The following is a 26,790-nucleotide window of genomic DNA, read 5'->3' as shown; positions in this document are numbered from 1 at the left end:
ATCACTGCCCTGTGGGGCCCAGTCTACACACACAGCATCACTGCCCTGTGGGGCCCAGTCTACACACACAGCATCACTGCCCTGTGGGGCCCAGTCTACACACACAGCATCACTGCCCTGTGGGGCCCAGTCTACACACACAGCATCACTGCCCTGTGGGGCCCAGTCTACACACACAGCATCACTGCCCTGTGGGGCCCAGTCTACACACACAGCATCACTGCCCTGTGGGGCCCAGTCTACACACACAGCATCACTGCCCTGTGGGGCCCAGTCTACACACACCGCTGCCCACAGCAGAACTGCAGCAGAGAGGATGGCCAATGGTCACTTGGTTTTAACTGTGGTGTCTCTGCTGCCAGTGGACATGGGCACAGTGAGCGAGGGGAATGACAGTCCTGACTCAAACACACAAATGTGGGTCGTAAAGAACACCAGGCTGCTGGTGCGGGAGCAATATGTGGCTCAGGATTTGCCTCTGAGTATCCCTAGTCTGGACATTTCCGGCTGACCCCTGGGGGCGGTGTGCTGAGGGGGAGGTGGTACAGCTCTGCCCGCTCCATCTTCCCACAGAATCACAGGGAACTGGGACCACCACTGTCCTCGTTTCAGGACCAGGACCTTTCTTTAGTCCCAACACGATACGTCACCTACCATGTCCTCCAGAGATGCTGCCTGACTCATTGAGTTCCTCCAGCAGTTTGTGCCTTTTTTTGGTAAACCGGCATCAGCAGTTCCTTGCGTCTACTTTTTTGTGTTTCAGTTGGAGGATCTGGAAAAGCTCCGGGAACCGCTGACTCAGCATCCTCCTGCAGGAAACTTAACGATCAGTCTGGTGATGAAGGTGAGAACGTTGCAACATTCCCTCTGTCCACAGAAGTTAAACTCCTCCCTCAGTCATGGTCCATCACACGAGCCTGTCCTTGTGGGACCCCATGGCTCTGTACAAGGACACCTGGTCCCCAAAACTGACTGCCTCATTAGTGCCGAGGGTGGGTGAAGGAGTGGGTAAAGGCACAAATACATATTCTCATCACATCTGCACCATTCCATTGCATTTATCTTTCCACCAAAGTTCCAAGGTCAGTTTATTGTAACATGGACCAATTAATGTACAGTGAAATACGAATTATCATGCAGCTATACTAAAAAAAAGTATCAAGACACACAACTACATAAAAGTTAACATAAACCACCACTGCGGATTCCCCACATCCTCACGGTGATGGAAGGCAATAAAGTTCAAGCTTCTTCCTGTCAAGGAATAGTGACATATCTAAACATTATTGGAGGTTACTACTCTCGAACATTATTATGACATCTTCACATCACCACTCTTCCCACCTTCTACAGAGACTGCATTGGCTCACATCCCTTCCCATCCAAGCCAGCCCCTCATCAGGTACTTTCCCCTGCAACTGCATTCAGTGTTCCAGATGTGGCCTCTATTACATTGGCGAGACCAACCGCAGACGAGGTGACCGTTTCACCGAATAGTTGTGTTCAATCCTATTGTATTGGATCTCCAGGTAGTTAACCGTTTTAACTCTGTTTCCCAATCCCATCCTGACCTTTCTGTCCTGGGCCTCATCCATTGCCAGAATGAGGCAACATGCAAGCTGGAAAAAAACACAACCTTATATTCCACTTACAACCCAACAGTGTGAATATTGAATTCTCCAGTTTTAGAGAACTAATCTATAAATAAAACCGACCCTCGCCCCTCTTTTTCCCCCTCTAGTCCCTGTGTCCCACCTGGTTTTGTTCCCATTTCTCTCCTGCCCCCACTCGGTTCCTTTCCACTTCTATTTCTTTAGCTGGCTTCACAATTGGCACCTCCTATGTATAAAATATATAAATGTCATAGAGACATGTCAGCCCAACTGCCAACAAATGGGAGAAGGTAGACTTTGTCTCCACAAGGATTATGCAGGGGCCACTTCTGCCTTAAATCCTCATGGACAGATCCAGCAGCCACATCCTGATTGCTGAGGATGAGGTTCAGTCGGTTCAACATTTAGGAGGTTGTGGCACACCAAGGCAATTAACCTACATATCTGTAGGTTACAAATTGTGGGAGGAAACCGAAGATCTTGGGGAAAACCCTTGCAGTCACATGGAGAAGATACAAACTCCATACTGACAGCAGCCGTAGTTGGGATCGAACCAGGGTCTCCGGCGCTGCAAGCACTGTAAGGCAGCAACTCTACCGCTGTGCCACCATGGCTGCTCTTCTGATCTTCTGAAGATACAAATCTTCTCTGCACTCGTTCCAACCCAATAACATCCATCCGATAGCAGGGTGAGCAAACCTGAACGCACTGCTCCAGAGGCGGCTTCACAAACAGTTTGTACAACTATAACATAACATTCCAACTTCTGTGCTCAATACTCTGACTGATGATAGCGAATGTACCAAACCCTTTCTTCATCACCCTAACTACCTGTGACTCCACTTTCTGGGGACGATGTACCTGTAACCTTCATCCCTCTGCTCTTCAGTGCTTGCCATTGTCTGAGCATTCACTGTGAAGGGCCTGCTCAAGAAACACAGAAATATAGGTGCAGGAGGAGGCCATTTGGCCCTTTGAGCCAGCACTGCCTTTCATTGTGATCATGGCTGATCATCCACAATCAGTAACCCGTGCCTGCCTTCTCCCCATATTTCTTGATTCCGCTAGCCCCTAGAGCTCTATCTAACGCTCTTTTAAATTCATCCAGTGAATTGGCCTCTCTTCTGTGGCAGAGAATTCCACAAATTCACAACGCTCTGGGTGAATTTTTCTCATCTCAGTTTTAAATGGCCTCCCCTTTATTCGTAGATTGTGGCCCCTGGTTCTGGAATTCCCCAACATTGGGAACATTTTTCTCAAAGTGCAACTCCTCTCCATCAGCCATTTATCAGCCCACTTGTCCAACTGATCAAGAACCTGCTGCAATTTTTGATAGGAATCTTCACCGTCCACAGTTCTACCTACTTTCGTGTCCTCTTCAAGCTTACTAATCATGCCTTGTACATTCTATCCAAATTGTTGGGAAAACACACAAATAGCAATGGGCACAGCACATTGTGGCACACTACTAGCCACAGGCCTTTAGTCTGAAAAACAATCTTCCACCACCACTATCTGATTCCTTTCATGAAGCATACTCTGTATCCAGTTGGGTAGTTCTCCCAGGAACCCAGACAATCTCACCTTCCAAAGCAGCCTACCATGCGGAACCCTTCTCAAAGGGAGGAAAAATGGAGTCCTGAGAGGAGACCACATGGGTAGAGGAGAAAGGTGCAAACTCCACAATCTTCAATGGTCAGGACCCTCCCTAGGTCATTGGCTGCAGTCGGGCAGCAGCACTTTTCTCTTAAATGTAAAGATAAAGGTTTCATGAAAGTAAGGTCATGAGGTCATAAGTGATAGGAGCAGAATTAGGTCGTTTGGCCCATCTGCAGTCTACTACGCCATTCAATCATGGCTGTTCTATCTCTTCCTCCAAACCCCATTCTCCTGCCTTCTCCCCATAATCCCTGACACCCGCACTAATCAAGAATCTATCTATATCTGCTTTAAAAGTATCCATTGACAGCCTCCACATCCTTCTGTGGCTAAAAAATCCACTGATTCACCACCCTCTGACTAATGAAATTCCTTCTCATCTCCTTCCTAAAGGAACGTCCTTTAATTCTGAGGCGATGACCTCTAGTCCTAGACTTTCCCACCAGTGGAAACATCCTCTCCACATCCACTCTATCCAAGCCTTTCACTATTCGGTTCGTTTCAATGAGGTCACCTCTCATTCTTCTAAACTCCAGCGAGTTCAGGCCCAGTGCTGTCAAACGCTCATCATATGTTAATCCACTTATTCCTGGGATCATTCTTGTAACCTCCTCTGGACATTCAAGGCCAGCACATTCTTCCTCAGATATGGTGCACAAAATTGCTCACAATGCTAGCATGCTTACCGGAAGCAGATGGTGATGGTGGACGGTCCTTTATAACTACATAGCCTCCTGATAGCTGCTGCAGCTGTCTTCTTCTTGAAACAAAGAACTACAGATGCTGGTTTACCAAAAAATGACACAAAATGCAGGAGTAACTTAGAGGGTCAGGCAGCATCCCTGCAGAATATGCATAGGTGACATTTCTGGTTGGGACCCTTCTTCAGACTGTTTGTAAGGTGGGGAGATGAAAACTGGAAGAGAGGAGAGGCAGAACAAAGCAAGGCTGGTAGTAGGTAAGCACAAGCGAGGGAGGGTTGATAGGCAGATGGGTGGACAAAGGCTAGAGATGAAAACACACAGGCTGGGGGACAAAAGGATTAAAGAGTCGCGATTTAAGAATCCGGAGGATGAAATGTCGGGGGAGGGGAAGGGGAGTAAGTGGTGCACGGCCAGTTGTGGCTCAGGGCAGCGGAGGGAAGAAGAAAGAGGGTAGGCTGGGGGTGAAAGGGGAGGGGATTCCACTGGGCCCCACCTGGCCTTGTACCTATTCCTTCCCTGTCCCTTCTTTTGTCCAACCATTTGCCCATCAAAAAGCCCTTAGCGTGTGTTCACCCATCGCCAACCATGCTTTGTCCTGCCCCTCATTCCTTCCAGTCCCCCCACCCCCCCCCCCCTTCATACAATCGGTCCAAAGAAGGGTCCCAACCCGAAATGCCTCCTGTCTAAATTCTCCAGGGTAGTGCCTGACCCTCTAAGTTACTCCTGCATTTTGTGTCATTTTTTGGTAAACCAGCATCTGTAGTTCTTTGTTTCAACAAGAAGACAGCTGCAGCAGCTATCAGGAGGCTATGTAGTTATAAAGGACCGTCCACCATCACCATCTGCTTCCGGTAAGCATGCTAGCATTGTGAGCAATTTTGTGCACAATATCTGAGGAAGAATGTGCTGGCCTTGAATGTCCAGAGGAGGTTATAAGAATGCTCCCAGGAATAAGTGGGTTAACTTATGATGAGCGTTTGACAGCACTGGGCCTGAACTCACTGGAGTTTAGAAGAATGAGAGGTGACCTCATTGAAACGAACCGAATAGTGAAAGGCTTGGATAGAGTGGATGTGGAGAGGATGTTTCCACTGGTGGGAAAGTCTAGGACTAGAGGTCATCACCTCAGAATTAAAGGACGTTCCTTTAGGAAGGAGATGAGAAGGAATTTCATTAGTCAGAGGGTGGTGAATCAGTGGATTTTTTAGCCACAGAAGGATGTGGAGGCTGTCAATGGATACTTTGACCCCACACTACTAAGCTGGGGGGTAGTGTGAATTGTGAGGAAGATGCAATAAGGCTGCAGGTTGACTTGGACAGGTTGTGTGAGTGGGCGGATACATGGCAGATGCAGTTTAATGTAGATAAGTGTGAGGTTATTCACTTTGGAAGTAAGAATAGAAAGGCAGATTATTATCTGAATGGTGTCAAGTTAGGAGGAGGGGGAGTTCAACGAGATCTGGGTGTCCTAGTGCATCAGTCAATGAAAGGAAGCATGCAGGTACAGCAGGCAGTGAAGAAAGCCAATGGAATGTTGGTGTTCATAACAAGAGGAGTTGAGTATAGGAGCAAAGAGGTCCTTCTGCAGTTGTACCGCACCTGGAGTACTGTGTGCAGTTTTGGTCTCCAAATTTGAGGAAGGATATTCTTGCTATGGAGGGCGTGCAGCGTAGGTTCACTAGGTTAATTCCCGGAATGGCGGGACTGTCGTATGTTGACAGGCTGGAGCGATTGGGCTTGTATACACTGGAATTTAGAAGGATGAGGGGGGATCTTATTGAAACATATAAGATAATTAGGGGATTGGACACATTAGAGGCAGGAAACATGTTCCCAATGTTGGGGGAGTCCAGAACAAGGGGCCACAGTTTAAGAATAAGGGGTAGGCCATTTAGAACGGAGATGAGTAGGAACTTTTTCAGTCAGAGAATGGTGAAGGTGTGGAATTCTCTGCCTCAGAAGACAGTGGAGGCCAGTTCGTTGGATGCTTTCAAGAGAGAGCTGGATAGAGCTCTTAAGGATAGCGGAGTGAGGGGGTATGGGGAGAAGGCAGGAACGGGGTACTGATTGAGAGTGATCAGCCATGATCGCATTGAATGGCGGTGCTGGCTCGAAGGGCTGAATGGCCTACTCCTGCACCTATTGTCTATTGTCTATTGTCTATTGTCTACTTTTAAAGCAGATATAGATAGATTCTTGATTAGTGCGGGTGTCAGGGATTATGGGGAGAAGGCAGGAGAATGGGGTTTGGAGGGAGAGACAGAACAGCCATGATTGAATGGCATAGTAGACTGCAGATGGGCCAAATGACCTAATTCTGCTCCTATCACTTATGACCTCATGACCTTACTTTCATGAAACCTTTATCTTTACATTTAAGAGAAAAGTGCTGCTGCCCGACTGCAGCCAATGACCTAGGGAGGGTCCTGACCATTGAAGATTGTGGAGTTTGCACTGTTCTTCTGTACTCACGTGGTCTCCTCTCAGGACTCCATTTTTCCTCCCTTTGAGAAGGGTTCCGCATGGTAGGCTGGAAGGTGAGATTGCCTGGGTTCCTGGGAGAACTACCCAACTTCTGTGCTCAATACTCTGACTGATGATAGCGAATATACCAAACCCTTTCTTCACCACCCTAAATACCTGTGACTCCACTTTCTGGGGACGATGTACCTGTAACCTTCATCCCTCTGCTCTTCAGTGCTTGCCATTGTCTGAGCATTCACTGTGAAGGGCCTGCTCAAGAAACACAGAAAAATAGGTGCAGGAGGTGGCCATTTGGCCCTTTGAGCCAGCACTGCCTTTCATTGTGATCATGGCTGATCATCCACAATCAGTAACCCGTGCCTGCCTTCTCCCCATATTTCTTGATTCCGCTAGCCCCTAGAGCTCCATCTAATGCTCTTTTAAATTCATCCAGTGAATTGGCCTCTCTTCTGTGGCAGAGAATTCCACAAATTCACAACTCTCTGGGTGATTTTTTTTTCTCATCTCAGTTTTAAATGGCCTTCCCTTTATTCGTAGATTGTGGCCCCTGGTTCTGGAATTCCCCAACATTGGGAACATTTTTCTCAAAGTGCAACTCCTCTCCATCAGCCATTTATCAGCCCACTTGTCCAACTGATCAAGAACCTGCTGCAATTTTTGATAGGAATCTTCACCGTCCACAGTTCTACCTACTTCCGTGTCCTCTTCAAGCTTACCAATCATGCCTTGTACATTCTATCCAAATTGTTGGGAAAAAACACAAATAGCAATGGGCACAGCACCGATCCCTGAGGCACACTACTAGCCACAGGCCTTTAGTCCGAAAAACAATCTTCCACCACCACTATCTGCTTCCTTTCATGAAGCATACTCTGTATCCAGTTGGGTAGTTCTCCCAGGAACCCAGACAATCTCACCTTCCAAAGCAGCCTACCATGCGGAACCCTTCTCAAAGGGGGGAAAAATGGGGTCCTGAGAGGAGACCACGTGGGTACAGAAGAACGGTGAGTTATTCCAGCATTTTGGGTATTTATTCAACTATTTTCTGTTCTCTTCACAGATTTGATCAATCTTTGCCCAAAGAGTTCATCTGTTGTGGTAAGCTCATGTTTTTCACAGGTGCGTACTGGGGTCAGGAAAGGTGGGAGGAAGAAAAAATCATTTGGGTTGTTACTATGAATTGGAGAATTCAATGTTTTTACTGTTGAGTTGCAAACTACCCAAGCAGTATTTGAAGTGTTGTTCCTCCAGTTTGAGTGTGGCCTTATTCTGACAATGCTGGAGGCCCAGGACAGAAAGGTTGGTACGAGAATGGGGAGTTAAAATGGTTAACAGCTGGGAGATCCAGTCAGTCTTGGCAGACCGAGTGAAGGTGTTCAGCGAAATAATCACTTTGTCTACACCTGGTCTCGCTGGACACCTGTAATGTAATGCTGAATGCAGTAGATGAGTTTAGAGGGGATGCATCTCACCTGAAAGCACAGCTGGAATCCTTGAATGGTGGTGAGCGAGGAGGTATAGGCCAAGTGTTACATCTCTTGCGGTTGCAGGGGAATGTACCTGAGGATGGTGCGGTTTAGGTGGGACAGGATGAGGAAACCAAGGAGGGAGATGTTGCTGGAAATTGAGGGCGTGTGCTGTAGGGGGAGATTGGGCAGGCAGGGAGTGTGGGAGACTGAGAGGTAATCTTACAGAGGTGTATAAAATCATGAGGGAAATAGATAGGGTGAATGCACACAGTTCTTTCTCCCCAGGGCTGAGGAATTAAGAACTAGAGAACCATGATGAGAGGGAAAAGATTTAATAGGAACCTGAGGGGCAACATCTTCATATATAGGGGGTGGTACATATATAGAATAAGCTGTGAGAGGAAATAATTGAGAGAGGCGCAATAACAACATTTAAAAGACATTTGCATTGGTACACAGACTGGAAAGGGTCAAATATACATTAATGGGACGAGCTTAGATGGGGCATCTTGGTCAGCATGAACAAATTGGGCCAACGTGCCTGTTATTTTAGACTTCAGTGTGGAAACTGGTCCAGCCTGCCAAGTCCACACTGACCAGCGTTTCTATGCTTGTACATTGGATGGAAGGAGGGAGATGATTACAAATGAGTAAGAGAATATGCAATAAATTGAAGGATATGGATCGGTGCAGAGGAATGGATAAAGTGCATGTTCACAGATGCTTGAAGGTTGATCAAGTGGTGATAAAGGCACTATCTCTATCCCAACAGGATATTCATTCATTTGCTGAGTTTTTCACCATGGGTTTGTCAAAGCTTTACAAGACAAGTTCAACAGAATTCTCCAAGTTGTTTTCATATTTCCTGGAAATCATGGAAAATTACACATTAGCATCTGCCCGGAATTTGCATCACCAACAAAAGGCAAACTTCTCTTCCAATACCTTGGGTAATGTAATAATCTTGTTTTTTTTCTAGCAGTATTGAATAAAGTTCTGTATTAGCCATTGGTTTCAGATACACAGTTGTTACCACCAGCCATTGAAACTGTTTATGTCTGGCAGTGAGGTGTACACCTGGATCCAATGTTCTGTCTCATGGGTAACGTGTCAATGTTGACTGATGGCATCACTGCCTGGTCCTGTAACTCAAACGCCCAGGAACATAGGAAGTTACAAAAAAGTGTGGTCTGATACGATACAATAGAACTTTATTTATCCCAGGAGGGAAATTGATCTGCCAACAGTCATAAAACACAAAATACATGAAACATGAACTTAAAGTGACGAGTGGAAAGGATTGGGGATGTGCAAAGATTGGAGGGGGGGGGGGGGGGTGGGGGTGGTAGTCAGTCTCAGTCGACCCCACGACAGAAGGGGGAGGAGTTGTACAGATTGATTGACAGCCACAGGGAAGAAGGATCTCTTGTGGCGTTCTGTGCTGCATCTTGGTGGAACCAGTTTGTTGCTCAAGGTGCTCCTCAGGATGGCCAGTGTGTCATGGCCGTATTGTCCAGGATGCTCCGCAGATTGAGGAGCATCCTCCCCTCCAAGACCACCTCCCATGAATCCAACTCCACCCCCAGGGCAGAGCCAGCCTTCCTGATGAGTTTGTTGATCCTATTGGTGTCCGCGACCTTCGCCCTGCTGCCCCAGCGTACTGCAGTGAAGAAGATGGCACCGGCTACCACCGATTGGTAGAACATCTGCAGCATCTTACTGCAGACATTGAAGGAGCAGAGCCTTCTCAAACAGTACAGCCGGCTCGGTCTCTTCTTGTACAGGGCCTCAGCATTCCTGGACCAGTCCAGTTCACTGTCCAGGTACACTCCAAGGTATTTGTACTCCCTGGTATACTGCGCATCCACACTATTGATGGAGACAGGAGACAGGGGTATTCCTCTCCTCTTAAAGTCCACCACTAACTCCTTAGTCTTGTCGGTGTTGAGCTGCAGGTGATTCCACCCAGACCATTCAACAGTCGTTGACTACACCTCTGTATTCAGCTTCCTTCCCCTCACTGATGCAGCCCACAATTGCAGAGACATACAAAACCTTCTGCAGGTGGCAGGAGTCCAGATTATATCTGTGGTCCAAGGTGTAGATGGTGAACAGGAAGGGAGAAAGGCCATCCCTTGTGGGGCCCTGTGTTGCTCAATACCATGTCCGAGACACAGTTCTGTAGCCTGACATACTGTGGTCATCCAGTCAGGTAGTTGGTGATCCAGGACACCAATGGGGCATCCACCTGCATCTTTGTCAGTTTGCTCCCTAGCTGCCCGGCCTATCCACTTGAGCATTGGAACAATGGAGCAGGTGGATGATGGTGTCCTCAACCCCCACCTGTGTTTGATAAGTGAACTGCTGGGGGTCCAGGTAGGGTTTAACCAGGGGTCACAGGTGAATGAGCACCAGCCTCTCCAAGGACTTCATGATGTGTGAGGTCAGCACCACTGGTCTGTAGTCATTGGAGGAGCTGGGACACGTCCTCTTTGGTACAGGAACCAGGCAGGATGTCTCCACATCACAGGAACCCTCTCCAGGCTCAGGTTGAAGATATGCTAGAGTTCTCCGCACAACTGGCTGGCACAAGCCTTGAGCACCATCAGGACCCGTGGCTTTGCCAGAGAAGTCTACTCAGCTCTTTCCTCACCTGCTCAACCTTGATGGTCAGATGCGACAAAGAAAAGGCAGAGGAAGTAGATGTTGTACATGGACTTCAGTAAGGCATTCGACAAGGTTCTGCATGGTAGGCTGCTCTGGAAGGTTTGATCGCAGGGGATCATAGGAGAGATAGCTGAATGGATAGCAAATTGGCTCCATGGAAGGAAGCAGAGGGTGATGGTGGAAGGTTGCTTCTCAGACTGGAGGCCTGTGACTAGTGGTGGGCCTCAGGGTTCGGTGCTGGGCCCATTACTGTTTGTCACCTACATCAATGATTTGGATGAGAACATACAGGGCAAGATTAGCAAGTTTGCTGATGATACAAAAGTGAGTGGATTTGCAGATCGTGAAGATGGTTGTGAAAGATTGCAGCAGGATCTGGATTGATTGGCCAGGTGGGCTGAGGAATGGGTGATGGAATTTAATACAGGTGTTGCATTTTGCAACGTCTCACAAGGGCAGGGCCCACACAGTAAATGTTAGGTCTCTGGGTAGTGTTGTAGCACAGAGGGATCTAGGAGTACAGGTGCATGGTTCCTTGAAGGTCGAGTCGCAGGTAGATAAGGTGATCATAGAAACATAGAAACATAGAAAATATGTGCAGGAGGTGGCCATTCGGCCCTTCGAGCCAGCACCGCTATTCATTGTGATCATGGCTGATCGTCCACAATCATTAACCCGTGCCTGCCTTCTCCCCATATCCCTTGATTCCACTAACCCCTCGAGCTCACTGGGTGAAAAAGTTTCTTCTCACCTCAGTTTTAAATGGTCTCCCTTTTATTCCAAGAATGTGGCCCCTGATTCTGGACTCGCCCAACATTGGGAACATTTTTCCTGCATCTAGCTTGTTCAGTCCTTTCATAATTTTATATGTTTCTATAAGATCCCCTCTCATCCTTTTAAACTCCAGTGCATACAAGCCTAGTCTTTTCAATCTTTCCTGATATGACAGTCCCTCCATCCCAGGGATCAATCTCGTGAACCTACGCTGCACTGCCTCAGGTGTCCTTCCTCAAATTAGGAGACCAAAACTGTACACAATACTCCAGATGTGGTCTTACCAGGGCCCTATACAACTGCAGAAGAACCTCTTTACTCCTATACTGAAATCCTCCTGTTATGAAGGCCAACATTCCATTAGCTTTCTTCACTGCCTGCTGTACCTGCACGTCAACTTTGAGTGACTGGTGTACAAGGACACCCAGATCTCACTGGATCTCCCCCTTACCTAACCTAACACCATTGAGATAATAATCTGCCTCCTTGTTTCTGCCGCCAAAGTGGATAACCTCACATTTATCTATATTATACTGCATCTGCCACGCATCTGCCCACTCACTCAACTTGTCCAGGTCAGCCTGCAACCTCCTAACATCTTCTTCACAGTTTACACTGCCACCCAGCTGTGTGTCATCCACAAACTTGCTGGTGTTGCTTCTAATTCCCTCTTCCAAATCATTAATATATATGGTAAAGAGTTGCGGCCCCAACACCGAGCCTTGCGGCACTCCACTCACCACTGCCTGCCATTCCGAAAAGGACCCGTTTACTCCTATTCTTTGCTTCCTGTCTGCCAACCAATTCTCTATCCATGTCAATACCCTACCTCCAATACCATGTGCTGTATCCCGTGCAGGACCTTATCAAAGGCTTTCTGAAAGTCTCGATACACTACATCCACTGGCTCCCCTTCATCCATTTTACTTGTCACATCCTCAAAAAATTCCAGAAGATTAGTCAAGCATGATTTCCCTTTCATAAATCCATGCTGACTTGGACTTATCATTTTACTGCTATCCAAATGCACCGTTATTACCTCTTTAATAATTGTTTCCAGCATCTTTCCCACCACCGATGTCAGGGTAACTGGTCTGTAATTCCCCGTTTTCTCTCTCGCTCCTTTCTTGAAAAGTGGGATAACATTAGCCAATCCACATAAACTGCTCCTGAATCTATTGAACATTGGAAAATGATCACCAATGCATCCACTAGTTCTAGAGCCACCTCCCTGAGGACCCTGGGATGCAGACCCAGGGGATTTATCATCCTACAGTCCCATTAGTCTACCCAATACTATTTCTCGCCTAGTGAAAATTTCATTCAGTTCCTCTACCCCCCCCCCCTAGATCATCTGTCCTCTAGTACATCTGGGAGATTGTTTGTATCTTCCTTAGTGAAGACAGATCCGAAGTACCTGTTCAACTCTTCTGCCATTTCCTTGTTACCCATAATAATTTCACCTGTGTCTGCCTTCAAGGGACTCACATTTGACTTTGCTACTCTTTTTCTCTTAACGTACCTAAAGAAGCTTTTACTGTCCTTCTTTATATTCTTGGCCAGCTTCCCCTCGTACTTCATCTATTCAGCCCGTTTTGCCCGTTTTGTTACCTTCTGTTGTCCTATGAAAGTTTCCCAATCTTCTGGCTTCTGGCAACTCTTTGCTGTGTTATACATCTTTTCTTTTAGTTTTATTCCATGTTGCCTCCTACTCCCCTCAGAATCTTTCTTCCTTTTTGGAATGAAATGATCCTGCGTCTTCTGGATTATGCCCAGAAATTCCTGCCATTGCTGTTCCACCATCATGAGGATGTTGCCAGGACTAGAGGGTGTGAGCTATAGGGATAGGTTGAGTATGCTGGGTCTCTATTCCATGGAGAACAGGAGGATGAGGGGATATGTTAAAGAGATATATAAAATCATGAGGGGAATAGATCGGTTAGATGCACAGAGTATCTTGCCCAGAGTTGGGGAATTGAGGACCAGAGGACATGGGTTCAAGGTGAAGAGGAAAAGATTTAATAGGAATCCGGGGGGTAACCTTTCCACACAAAGGGTGGTGGGTGTATGGAACAAGCTGCCAGACGAGATAGTTGATGCATTGTAGACTATCCCATTGTTTAAGAAACAGTTAGACAGGTACATGGATAGGACAGATTTGGAGGGATATGGACCAAGCACAGGCAAGTGAAACTACTATAGCAGGGACATTGTTGGCCAGTGTGGGCAAGTTGCGCCGAAGGGCCTGTTTCCCACATTGTATCACTCTATGACTCTATGACTCAATGACTCTATGAAGTGGAGCAGGGGGATTGAAGGGGAGAGTCTGCCAAGGGGCAGGGGGGAGGGTGGGCAGAGGCCCCACCAGCAAATCTGTTAATAAACAGGTTTAGCTCGTTGGCCCAGTCCTGATTGCTTTCCCTCCCCAGGCCACTGGTCTTCTTGTAGCCTGTAATGCTCTTCATATCGCTCCACACATATGTTGTTCTGCTGAAGTTTCAGCTGCCGCTTCTTCCTGCAGTCATCCTTGCCCTGTCGTAGTCTCACCTTCAGTTCTTTCTGCACCTATTTCACTTCCTCCCTGTCACCTGGTTGAGAAGGGCCTTTATGTCACTGGGCTTGTTGTTGAGGAAACAGCATACAGTCTCCTTAGGGACAACGTTATCCACACGGAACTTTATGTAGCTGTAATACAGTCCTTACGTCCATCAATGTCCTCTCCATGGGGACTACAAAGTGCGCCAGTCTGTGACCTCAAAACAACCCTGTAGAGCATCACAGGCCTCCTGTGACCACCTCCTCACTGAGCTTGTGGTCACAGGCAGCTTCTGGACCATTGGCATATACCTGGGTAGGTGGTGAACCAGGTTGTGGTCAGATCTTCCCAGCGGCTGAAGGGCTATGGAGCTTTACGCCTCTTTAACATTGGCATACAGCAATGTCTTCACTAAGGAAGATCTGTCTTCACGAAGGAAGACACAAACAATCTCCCAGATGTACTAGTGGACAGTGGATCAAGGGAGACAGAGGAACTGAAAGAAATTTGCATTAGGCGAGAAATAGTATTGGGTAGACTGATGGGACTGAAAGCTGATAAATCCCCAGGGAACTCCAGGGGGTGGCTCAAGAAATTGTGGATGCATTGGTGATCATTTTCCAATGTTCAATAGATTCCGGATCAGTTCCTATAGATTGGAGGGTAGCTAATGTTATCCCACTTTTCAAGAAAGGAGCGAGAGAGAAAACGGGGAATTACAGACCAGTTAGTCTGACATCGGTGGTGGGGAAGATGCTGGAGTCAACTATTAAAGAGGTAATAACGGCACATTTGGATAGCGGTAAAAGGATAAGTCCAAGTCAGCATGGATTTATGAAGGGGAAATCCTGCTTGAATAATCTTCTGGAATTATTTGAGGATGTGACAAGTAAAATGGATAAAGGAGAGCCAGTGCATGTAGTGTAACTAGACTTTCAGAAAGCCTTTGATAAGGTATCACACGGGAGGTTGGTGAGCAACATTAGGGCACATGGTATTGGGGGTAGGGTATTGACATGGGTAGAGAATTGGTTGGCAGACAGGAAGCAAAGAGCAGGAATAAACTGGTCCTTTTCAGAATGGCAGGCAGTGGAGAGTGGAGTGCCGCAAGGCTCGGTGCTGGAGCCGCAAGGCTCGGTGCTGGAGCCGCAAGGCTCGGTGCTGGAGCCGCAAGGCTCGGTGCTGGAGCCGCAAGGCTCGGTGCTGGAGCCGCAAGGCTCGGTGCTGGGGCCGCAAGGCTCGGTGCTGGAGCCGCAAGGCTCGGTGCTGGAGCCGCAAGGCTCGGTGCTGGAGCCGTAAGGCTCGGTGCTGGAGCCGCAAGGCTCGGTGCTGGGGCCGCAAGGCTCGGTGCTGGAGCCGCAAGGCTCGGTGCTGGAGCCGCAAGGCTCGGTGCTGGAGCCGCAAGGCTCGGTGCTGGAGCCGCAAGGCTCGGTGCTGGAGCCGCAACTATTTACAATATATATTAGTGATTTGGATGATGGAATCAGAAGTAACACTAGCAAGTATGCAGGTGACACAAAGCTAGGTGGCAGTGTGGACTGCGAAGTGGATGTTAGGAGGTTGCAGGGTGACTTGGACAGGTTGAATGAGTGGGCAGATGCGTGGCAGATGCAGCATCATGTAGATAAATGCAAGGTTATCCACTTTGGCGGCAAAAATAACGAGGCAGATTATTATCTCAATGGTGTCAGATTAGGTAAAGGGGAGGTGCAACGAGACTTGTGTCCTTGTACACAAGTCACTGAAAGTAAGCATGCAGGTACAGCAGGCAGTGAAGAAAGCTAATGGCATGTTGGCCTTCATAATGAGAGGATTTGAGTACAGGAGCAAAGAAGTCCTTCTGCAGTTGTATAGGGCCCTGGGAAGACCACATCTGGAGTATTGTGTGCACTTTTGGTCTCCTAATTTCAGAAGGACGTCCTTGCTATTGAGGCAGTGCAGCATAGGTTCACATAGTTAATCTTTTTTGTTTGTTTATTATAATCAATGAGTAGTGTGTTTACAAATTTCAATACTGTCAGTACAGACCAGAATTGAACACTCTTGTCTCATGACGTTTAAGTGTTATAGTCTGGGGAGCAGGGAGAGGCTGGTGGAAATGGAAAATGAAAAGAGTGCAATGTGAACAGGCTGCCACTGACGTCATGTGAAGAAACAAGAGATCAGGCAGGAAGGGGCACATTCTGGAGAGGAAAAATATTTACTTGAAATCCGCACAGAACATCAATGCTGGATTAATCCCTCCTCCCTCGACTCTGTCCAGGGACCCCAACAGTCCATTCAGGTTAGGCAGTGGTTCACTTGAACCTCCTCCACCTCATCTACTGTATCCGTTGTTCAAGATGTGGACTCTTATGCATCGGCAAGACCAAACGTAGACTGGCCGATCGTTTCGCTGAACACCTTCACTCAGTCCGCCTGGACTTACCTGATCTCCCGGTGGCTAAACATTTTAATTCTCCTTCCCATTCCCACACTGACCTTCCTGTCCGAGATTTCCTCCATTGTCAGAGTGAGGCTAAATGCAAATTGAAGGAACAGCATTTCATATCCCTCCCCCCCTCAAGTCGCACCAGCTTCTCATTTTCACCCAACAATCAGCTAACAATGGCCCAGTTCCTTTATCATCATTACTTTTCTGGATATCTTTCATTCCTTGTTCTTTATCTCTCTACATCATCGTCTATATCTCTCGATTCCCTTTCCCCTGACCAATCTGAAGAAGGGTCTCAACCCGAAACGCCACCCATTCCTTCTCTTCAAAGGTTCAAAGGTTATTTTATTGTCACGTGTACCAATTAAGGTACAGTGAAACTCGAATTACCTTATAGCCATACTATAAAAAGCAACAAGATACAACTACATAAAAGTTAACATAAACACGGATTCCCCACATTCCTCACTGTGATGAAAGGCAATAAAGTCAAATCTGCTTCCTCTTTATTCTCCCGTGGACCGGGCGGTCGAACCATCCGCGTCGGGGCGATCGAAGCTCCCGCGTCGGGGATATCGAAACTCCCGCGTCGGGGAGATCGGAGCACCCGCGCGGCGAGCTTCCGAAGTCGGTCTCTAACCAGGGACCGCGAGCACCAAGATGTTAAAGTCCGTAGGCTCCCGTGGATGGAGCTCCACATTCGATCCCCGACAGCGATCGCTAGCTCCATGATGTTATGTCCTGCAGGCTCCCGCAATTGGAGCTCCCAAAGTCGGTCTCCAGCAGAGGCCACCAGCTCCTCGATGTTAGACTGCAGTGTGGACAGAGATACGGTACAGAAATAAATTGCATCTCCATCGAGATAAGAGATTAAAGAAAGTTTTCCCCACCACCCCCACATAAGACAAGCTAAAGAACACTAAAACATACATTTAACACATACTAATAAAAACAACAAAGAAGGAAGGGACAAGACAGATTTTTGGCGAGGCAGCCATTGCTGGCGCCATCCAGTGGTTCAGAGATGCTGCCTGAGTTACTCCAGCTATTTGTGTCTATCTGCTGGATATTTAATGTATTTTTTGTGAAAGCTTTAAACAAAGACCTTTATGGTTTAAAGAAGATAGACACAAAAAGTTGTAGTAACTCAGCGGGACAGGCAACATCTCTGGAGAGAAGCAATGGGTGACATTTCTTCTTTTGAGGCCCTGTCCCACTTAGGCGATTTTCTAGGTGACTGTGGGCGACTGTCAAAGTCGTAGCAGATCGCCGAAATTTTCTTTTACCCGACGACAATGACCACGACAATGACCACGACAATGACCACGACAATGCCGAGTCAGGTCGAGATTACACTGTCTTCGGAAACATCGCAAAATTTCCACGCTTATCAATGCTTCTCCGACGTCCTAATTTTCGCTAAAATCACTGACAAGTCTGTAATTACTTGAGAGTTTTGAAATATAACATCTTGCCCGGGTTACTTGAAAACCAATCTTCATGGTAACAAGGCATAAACTAGATTGACTTCCAGTTTACTAATAGCAGTATTAAGAAATTTAATTTTAAACGTGGCTAAATGGACTTTTCTGCAGAGTGTGGGCATTCTTTGAAAATGTAAGGGAGATGCATATCTGGTTTCTGGGTTGCATATCTGGGTTGGGAGCCTACTTTAAATGTAATCGCTGATGGCCATAAACATCACAAAAATTCCCACACTTACCTGACCGTCAAACGGTCGCCTCCAATCTACCTGTCAAATGACCTGACGGTAAATAAATTGGTTAAACACAAGTATTTTATGGTATCTTCAAATGACTTTACTTAATTTAATATTACGTGCTTCTAAATGCATCTAAGAGAACCTAGCAAACCTGGGACAGCATGCGACAGCGCCCACAATAAGCAACGATACCTGGCGATAAGCTAGCTGTCACCGAGAAATTTCAATCCGATTGATTTCTCAGACACTGAGCTCCACTATGATTCTTTGAAGATTCCTCACGATCATGCCCGCGACACACCAGCGAACTGTCGGTGACAGCCTAGTCGCCGGCAGTCGCCTTAAAATCGCCTAAGTGGGACAGGCCCTTTAAAGACCTTGCTCCACTCATAATGGAAATCACAAATGAGTTATTAGAAAAAGACATTGACAATCTCTGTGTCCAGGGTATTGCGAGCAAGTTGTTGTCTTTCTGGAGAAAATAGGATTGAGAACCTTTGGAAAGATTAAAAGTTATTTTCTATACAAAGATATGACAAAGTTCCAATCACTGTGTGTCATTTTATTCCCTGTTTGTAATGCTGACTTTCCTGTCTCTCCATTTTCAAAGAAATCTTCATGCAAGCATTTCGGAACAGCACAATCCCAAAGGATAACAGATCAAAGTTATCCACTGCCAAAAACAGCCTGGACATTGGCTGGAAGAGCGTGGCAGGGAAAGAGAATTTTGGTAAGTCCAAGCTTAGCGTCAACCCTATTCATGGCTTTTTGGTAAGCTAAAATACTACTTTTGATGTAGTTTCCTTTGTTGGACAGGTGAATGTCTCTTTGTTTTGTCCCAATACATGGGGAGAAATTCCAGCCAATGGGAAAGAGAGTGCACAATATAAATGCTTCATTACACATCAATAATATCCTGATATTATGGAGCATCTTTTGTAATGGAGAAGGACAGGTTTAGGAGATTTCGGAAACAAACCCTTTTACCCAGGTCCTTTTGCCCAGAGGACATAGGTTTAAGGTGAGAAGGGGATGATTCTACAGGAACCTGCGGAGCACCCTTTTCACAAAGAGGAGTGGTGAGTCTATGGAATGAAGTGCCAGAGAAGGTACTTGAGGCAAGTAGATTAACAACATTTAACGGAGACTTGGACAGGTACCTGGATAGAACAAGTTGAGAGGGATATGGACTAAGTTTGGGCAAATGGGACTATCTTAGATCAGGCTTCTTGGTCAGTATAGGAAGACGGGCCAAAGGGCTTGTGTCCGTACTATATGACTCTATGAAATGGTTAATATAGGAATGGATCAGATTGGAGACAATCTGGATGTTGTCGGTAGGAACTGCAGAAGCTGGTTTAAACCGAAGATGGACTCAAAATGCTGGAGTAACTCAGCTGGTCAGGCAGCATCTCTGGATAGAAGGAATAGGTGACATTTCGGGTCGAGAGCCTTCTTCAGACTGAATCAGAGGAGAGGGAGATAGAAAGATAAGGAAATGTAAAATGCGAAAAAGAGACAAAGGTGGTGGAGATCAAGGACAATGAGGAATAGATCATTGTTATAACATATAACATATAACAATTACAGCACGGAAACAGGCCCGTTCGGCCCTACCAGTCCACGCCGACCATTCTCCCTGACCTAGTCTCATCTACCTGCTCTCAGACCATAACCCTCTAATCCCCTCTTATCCATATACCTATCCAATTTACTCTTAAATAATAAAATCGAGCCTGCCTCCACCACTTACCCCGGAAGCTCATTCCACACAGCCACCACCCTCTGAGTAAAGAAGTTACCCCTCATGTTACCCCTAAACTTTTGTCCCTTAATTCTGAAGCTATGTCCCCTTGTTGGAATCTTCCCCACTCTCAAAGGGAAAAGCCTACCCACGTCAACTCTGTCCGTCCCTCTTAAAATTTTAAAAACCTCTATCAAGTCCCCCCTCAACCTTCTACGCTCCAAAGAATAAAGACCCAACCTGTTCAACCTCTCTCTGTAGCTTAAGTGCTGAAACCCAGGCAACATTCTAGTAAATCTCCTCTGTACCCTCTCCATTTTGTCGACATCCTTCCTATAATTCGGCGACCAGAACTGCACACCATACTCCAGATTCGGCCTCACCAATGCCCTGTACAATTTCAACATTACATCCCAACTTCTATATTCGATGCTCTGATTTATAAAGGCAAGCATACCAAACGCCTTCTTCACCACCCTATCCACATGAGATTCCACCTTCAGGGAACAATGCACAGTTATTCCCAGATCCCTCTGTTCCACTGCATTCCTCAATTCCCTACCATTTACCCTACATGTCCTATTTTGATTTGTCCTACCAAAATCCAGCACCTCACACTTATCAGCATTAAACTCCATCTGCCATCTTTCAGCCCACCCTTCCAAAAGGCCCAAGTCTCTCTGTAGACTTTGAAAATCTACTTCATTATTAACTACACCACCTATCTTAGTATCATCTGCATACTTACTAATCCAATTTGCCACACCATCATCCAGATCAAAAACAAATACATGACAAACAACAGTGGACCCAACACAGATCCTTGGGGCACTCCACTAGACACTGGCCTCCAACCTGACATACAGTTGTCAACCATTACCCTCTGGTATCTCCCATTCAGCCATTGTTGAATCCATCTTGCAACCTCACTATTAATACCCAACGATTTAACCTTCTTAATCAACCTTCCATGTGGAAACTTGTCAAATGCCTTACTGAACTCCATATAGACAACATCCACAGCCTTGCCCTTATCAATTTCCCTGGTAAACTCTTCAAAAAATTCATGAAGATTAGTCAAACATGACCTTCCAGGCACAAATCCATGTTGACTGTTTCTAATCAGGCCTTGTTTATCCATGTGATTATATATATTGTCCCTAAGTATCTTTTCCATTAATTTTCCCACCACAGACGTCAAACTAATAGGTCTATAATTGCTAGGTTTACTTTTAGAACCTTTTTTAAACAAAGGCACAACATGCGCAATGCGCCAATCTTCCGGCACCATCCCCGTTTCTAATGACGTTTGAAATATTTCCGTCATAGCCCCTGCTATTTCTGCACTAACTTCCCTCAATGTCCTAGGGAATATCCTATCAGGACCTGGAGACTTATCCACTTTTATATTTTGCAAAAGTGTCCGTACCTCCCCTTCTTTGATCCTCATAATTTCCATCACTACTCTACTTGTTTCGCTTACCTCACATAATTCAATATCCTTCTCCTCGGTGAATACCGAAGAAAAGAAATTGTTTAATATCTCCCCCATTTCTTCCGGCTCAGCACATAGCTGTCCACTCTGACTCTCTAATGGACCAATTTTATCCCTCACTATCCTTTTGCTATTGACATATCTGTAGAACCCCTTGGGGTTTACTTTTACATTACTTGCCAAAGCAGCCTCATATCTTTTTTTCGCTTTTCTAATTTCCTTCTTAAGATTCCTTTTACATTCTTTATATTCCTCAAGAACCTCATTTACTCCCTGCCGCTTATATTTATTGTATATCTCCCTCTTTTTCCGAACCGTGTCCAATTTCCCTGGAAAACCACGGCTCTTTCAAATTATTATTCTTTCCTTTCCACTGAACAGGGACATAAAGACTCTGTACTCTCAAAATTTCACCTTTAAATATCCTCCATTTCTCTATTATATCCTTTTCATAAAACAAAATGTCCCATTTCACTCCTTTTAAATCCTTTCTCATCTCCTCAAAATTAGCCTTTCTCCAATCCAAGATCTCAACCCTTGGTCCAGATTTGACCTTCTCCATAATTATATTGAAACTAATGGCATTGTGATCACTAGACCCAAAGTGCTCCTCAACACATACCTCCGTCACCTGACCCGTCTCATTTCCTAACAGGAGGTCCAACACTGCCCCTTCTCTGGTAGGTACCTCTACGTATTGCTGCTAAAAACTATCCTGCACACATTTCACAAACTCCAAACCATCCAGCCCTTTAACAGAATGTGATTCCCAGTCTATGTACGGAAAATTGAAATCACCCACAATCACTACTCTGTGCTTACTACTAATATCTGCTATCTCCTTACATATTTGCTCTTCCAATTCTCGTTCCCTATTTGGCAGTCTATAAGTGTTGCTAAGCCTTTCTCATTTCTGAGTTCCACCCAAACAGCCTCCATAATCGAGCCTTCTAGTCTGTCCTGCCAAAGCACTGCTGTGATATCCTCCCTGACAAGCAATGCAACACCCCCACCTCTTGCCCCTCCGATTCTATCACATCTGAAACAATGAAATCCTGGAATATTTCATTGCCAATCGCAACCCTCCTGCAACCATGTTTCACTGATCGCCACAACATCATACTTCCAGATGTCAATCCAGGCTCTAAGCTCATCCACCTTTCTTACAATGCTCCTAGCATTAAAATATACACATTTAAGGGACCCATCATTTCTTATTCTCAGTTTATTTCTTTTCACTTCTTTCTCTCCTACATATTGGGTCTGAGTGTTTCCCCTTTCTGCCTCCTGCCTCACACACTGCCTGTTAGCTATCTGTGTTTGAGTCCCTCCCCCCAACCGTACTAGTTTAAAGTCTCCGCAATTACCTTAGCAAATCTCCCCGCCAGGATATTGGTTCCCCTCAGGTTCAGATGCAACCCGTCCTTTTTGTACAGGTCATACTTCCCACAGAAGAGGTCCCAATGATCCAGAAACTTGAAACCCTGCTCCCTGCACCAGTCCCTCAGCCACGTATTTATCGTCCACCTCACTCCATTCCTATTCTCACTATCGCGTGGCACAGGCAGTAAGCCTGAGATTATCACTTTGGAAGTCCTTTTTTTTAACTCTCTTCCTAGCCCCCTAAATTCTCCTTTCAGGACCTCTTCCCTTATCCTACCTATATTGTTGGTATCTATATGTACCACGACCTCTGGCTCCTCTCCCTCCCTTTTCAGGATATCTTGGACACGTTCAGATACTTCTCGGACACCGGCACCAGGGAGGCAAACCACCATCCGGGTCTCCCGACTGCGTCCACAGAAACGCCTATCTGACCCCCTCACTATAGAGTCCCCTATCACTATCGCTCTCCTCTTCCTTTCCCTACCCTTCTGAGCAACAGGGCCGGACTCCATGCCAGAGGCCCGGGCGCTGTCGCTGCCCCCAGGTAGGCTGTACTCCCCAACAACACCTAAACAGGAGTATTTATTGCCAAGGGGTACATCCACTGGGGTACTCCCTAGTCCCTGCCTCTGCTCCTTGCCCCCCCTAACCGTGACCCACTTGTCTACCTCCCGTGGTCTTGGAGTGACCACCTCTCTATACCTCCTCTCTATAACCTCCTCACTCTCCCTGACCAGACGGAGGTCATCAATCTGCCGCTCCAGGTTTCTAATACGGTCCCTTAGGAGCCCCATCTCGTCGCACCTGGCGCAGATGTGGATGTCTGGAAGACTATCAGACTCCCAGATTCCCCACATCCGACACCCAGAACAATAAACTGCCCTGGCACTCATACTCCCCCTTAACTGGGAACGTTGCAGAGTCAAGTCAAGTCAAGTCAATTTTATTTGTATAGCACATTTAAAAACAACCCACGTTGACCAAAGTGCTGTACATTTGATTAGGTTCCAATAGAAAAAAAAATGAAAACATACAGTAGCACGCAAACAGTTCACAGCGCCTCCTCAATGAGCCTCAAACGCTAGGGAGTAGAAATATGTTTTGAGCCTGGACTTAAAGGAGTCGATGGAGGGGGCAGTTCTGATCGGGAGAGGGATGCTGTTCCACAGTCTAGGAGCTGCAACCGCAAAAGCGCGGTCACCCCTGAGTTTAAGCCTAGACCGCGGGATAGTGAATAGCCCCAAGTCGGCCGATCTGAGGGACCTGGAGTTAGAGAGGGGGGTTAGAAGATTTTTGATGTAGGGGGGGGAGTGTCCATTTAGGGCTTTATACGTGAATAGGAGGAGCTTGAAGTTGATTCTGTACCGTACAGGGAGCCAGTGGAGAGAGGCCAGAATCGGGGTGATGTGGTCCCTTTTACGGGTACCCGTCAGGAGTCTTGCTGCGGCGTTTTGGACCAGTTGCAGGCGGGACAGGGAAGATTGGCTGATCCCAGTGTATAGGGAGTTGCAGTAGTCTAGGCGGGAGGAAATGAAAGCGTGAATGATTTTTTCTGTGTCGTCGAATTTGAGGAAAGGTTTGATTTTAGCTATGGTTCGAAGTTGGAAGAAGCTGGCTTTTACCACAGCGTTTACTTGCTTATCAAATTTTAATGCAAGGTCAAATATCATGCCGAGGTTTTTGACATGCGGTTTGACTAGGCAGGATAGGCTTCCAAGACTGCCTGTTATCAATTTGATGGAGTCGGGGGGCTGAATAGGATGACCTCAGACTTGCTCTCATTTAATTGGAGGAAGTTCTGTGCCATCCAACATTTTATGTCCTCAAGGCAGTGTGAGAGGCTGTTTAAATTTGACTGGTTGTTGGGTTTCAGGGGTCTGCTCCAACCGCTCCAACCGCTCCTGGGCCTCTGTAAGAACAAAGCCCCGCGCTCGGTTTCCAAAAACTACCGCCCGGACGCTATTCCAACCGCTCCAACCGCCCACCCAAAAGAACCGAGTGATCTCCTGGGAGAGGTGAAAAACCGGATTAAAAACCCAGGCCAATTTGGGAAAACAAATCCGGGAAATTCCTCTCCGACCCCAAGCTAGGCGATCGAAACTTGTCCCGGAGATCACACAGGTCTTACTCCTTACTATCTCCACACAATACTACGGTCTCTGCTCTCTCTCACGCACACTGATTGCTGCTGCCGCTGCTGCCTGGCTGCTGCCTGACTGCTGCCTGACTGCTGCCTGACTGCTGCTGACTGCTGATTGCTGCTACTGCTATTGTTAGCTAGGAGAAGGTAACAACAAAGCAAACAGAGATAAAATGTACACAAGGGCAGTCAGACTAGTTGGAGAACTGGGAAAGGGGGAGATATGGAGAGAGAGGGAAGGCAAAGGTTACTTGAAGTTAGAGAAGTTAAAATCCATATCACTGGGGTGTAATCTGCCCAAGTGAAATATGAGTTTTTGTTCGTCTCATTTGCACTGGACCTCATTCTGACAATGGAGGAGACCCAGGACAGAAAGGTCAGTGATGGAATGGGAACGGGAGTTAAAGTGTTTAAGAACCAGGAGATCAGGTAGGTTTAGGCGGACTGAACGGAGATGTTCAGCGAAACGATCGCCGATTCTGCTCTTGGTCTCGTCGACATATAGGAGTCCACACCTGGAACAGCAGATACAGTAGATGAGGTTGGAGGAGGTACAAGTGAACCTCTGCCTCACTTGAAAAGACTGTTAGGGTCCTTGGACGAACTCGAGGGGGGAGGTATAGGGACAGGTGTTGCTTCTCCTGCAGTTTGCAGGGGAAGTTACCTGGGGAGGGGATGGTTTGGGTGGGAAGGGACGATTTAACCAGGGAGTTGCGGAGGGAATGGTGCCGGGGGAGAGCAGAAAATGGTGGAGATGGGAAGATGTGGCTAGTGGTGGGATCACGTTGGAGGTGGTGAAAATGCTGGAGGATTATGTGCTGTAAATGGTGAATGGGGTGAAAAGTGAGGACAAGAGGGGCTCTGTCCCTGTTGTAACTGGGAGGGGGGAGCAAGAGCGGAGCTGCGGGATATAGAGGAGACCCTAGTGAGGGCCTCATCAATGATTGAAGAGAGGAAGCCCCGTTCCCTAAAGAATGAGGACATCCCAGATCTCTTGGTATGGAACACCTCATCTTGGGTACAGATGCGGCGTAGATGGAGGAATTGGGATAGAATCTCTACAGGAAGTTCTAGGCTTGTATTCACTGGAGTTTAGAAGAATGAGAGGGGATCTTATAGAAACATATAAAATTATAAAAGGACTGGACAAGCTAGATGCAGGAAATTTTTTCCCAATGTTGGGGGATTCCAGAACCAGGGGCACAGTTTTAGAATAAAGGGGAGGCCATTTAAAACTAAGGTGAGAAGAAACTTTTTCACCCAGAGAGTTGTGAATTTGTGGAATTCTCTGCCACAGAGGGCAGTGGAAGCCAAATCACTGGATGGATTTAAGAGAGTTAGATAGAGCTCTAGGGGCTAATGGAATCAAGGGATATGGGGAGAAGGCAGGCACGGGTGATTGATTGTGGACGATCAGCCATGATCACAATGAATGGCGGTGCTGACTCGAAGGGCCGAATGGCCTCTTCCTGCACCTATTTTCTATGAAGCCGGGTGAGAAGAAGTAGTCTAGATAGCTGTGGGAGTCAGTGGGTTTATAATAAATGTCAGTCAATAATCTATCTCCTGTGATGGAATCAGTGAGATCAAGAAACGGTAGGGAGATGTCAGAGATGGTCCAAGTAAATTTGAGTGCAGAATGGAAATTAGCAGTAAAGTTACTGAAGTCATGGGTGCAGGAGTGGGAGAGTGCAGTATTTGTGCAGGAGGTAGCATCGACGCATTCATCAATGTATCATAGGGGATAGGGCCAGTGTACGCCTGGAACAAGATTGTTCAACGTACCCAACAAAGAGGCAGGCATAGCTGGAGCCCAGGCTACGCCTTGGATTTGGAGGAAGTGGGAGGAGTTGAAGGAGAAGTTATTAAGAGTAAGGACCAGCTCTGCCAGGCGAAGGAGAGTGTTGAGGGAAATTGATGTTCCACATGTAAAAAAAACCTTTAATATAAATAACAAAAAAA

The 26,790-nt window shown here is 46.7% G+C and overlaps 1 protein-coding gene across 1 annotated transcript in view; it reads left to right on the top strand.

Annotated features, from left to right (window-relative positions):
- Nucleotides 1-316: 316 nt before the first annotated feature.
- The window catches only part of LOC144611845 (adhesion G protein-coupled receptor E2-like), a 71,342-nt gene continuing 44,868 nt past the window's right edge, over nt 317-26,790 (top strand). Inside the window, exons 1-5 of the mRNA XM_078431147.1 lie at nt 317-482; nt 764-844; nt 7,521-7,558; nt 8,702-8,879; nt 18,674-18,793. Of these exons, the coding sequence (XP_078287273.1) occupies nt 317-482; nt 764-844; nt 7,521-7,558; nt 8,702-8,879; nt 18,674-18,793 (583 nt within the window). The remainder of the gene's footprint in view (nt 483-763; nt 845-7,520; nt 7,559-8,701; nt 8,880-18,673; nt 18,794-26,790) is intronic.

This window comes from Rhinoraja longicauda, chromosome 41, assembly GCF_053455715.1.
Source record: "Rhinoraja longicauda isolate Sanriku21f chromosome 41, sRhiLon1.1, whole genome shotgun sequence".
NCBI classification, from domain to species: Eukaryota; Metazoa; Chordata; class Chondrichthyes; order Rajiformes; family Arhynchobatidae; genus Rhinoraja; species Rhinoraja longicauda.
The sequence above is the reverse complement of the archived record's forward strand: the minus strand, read 5'-3'. Positions and strand labels throughout refer to the sequence as shown.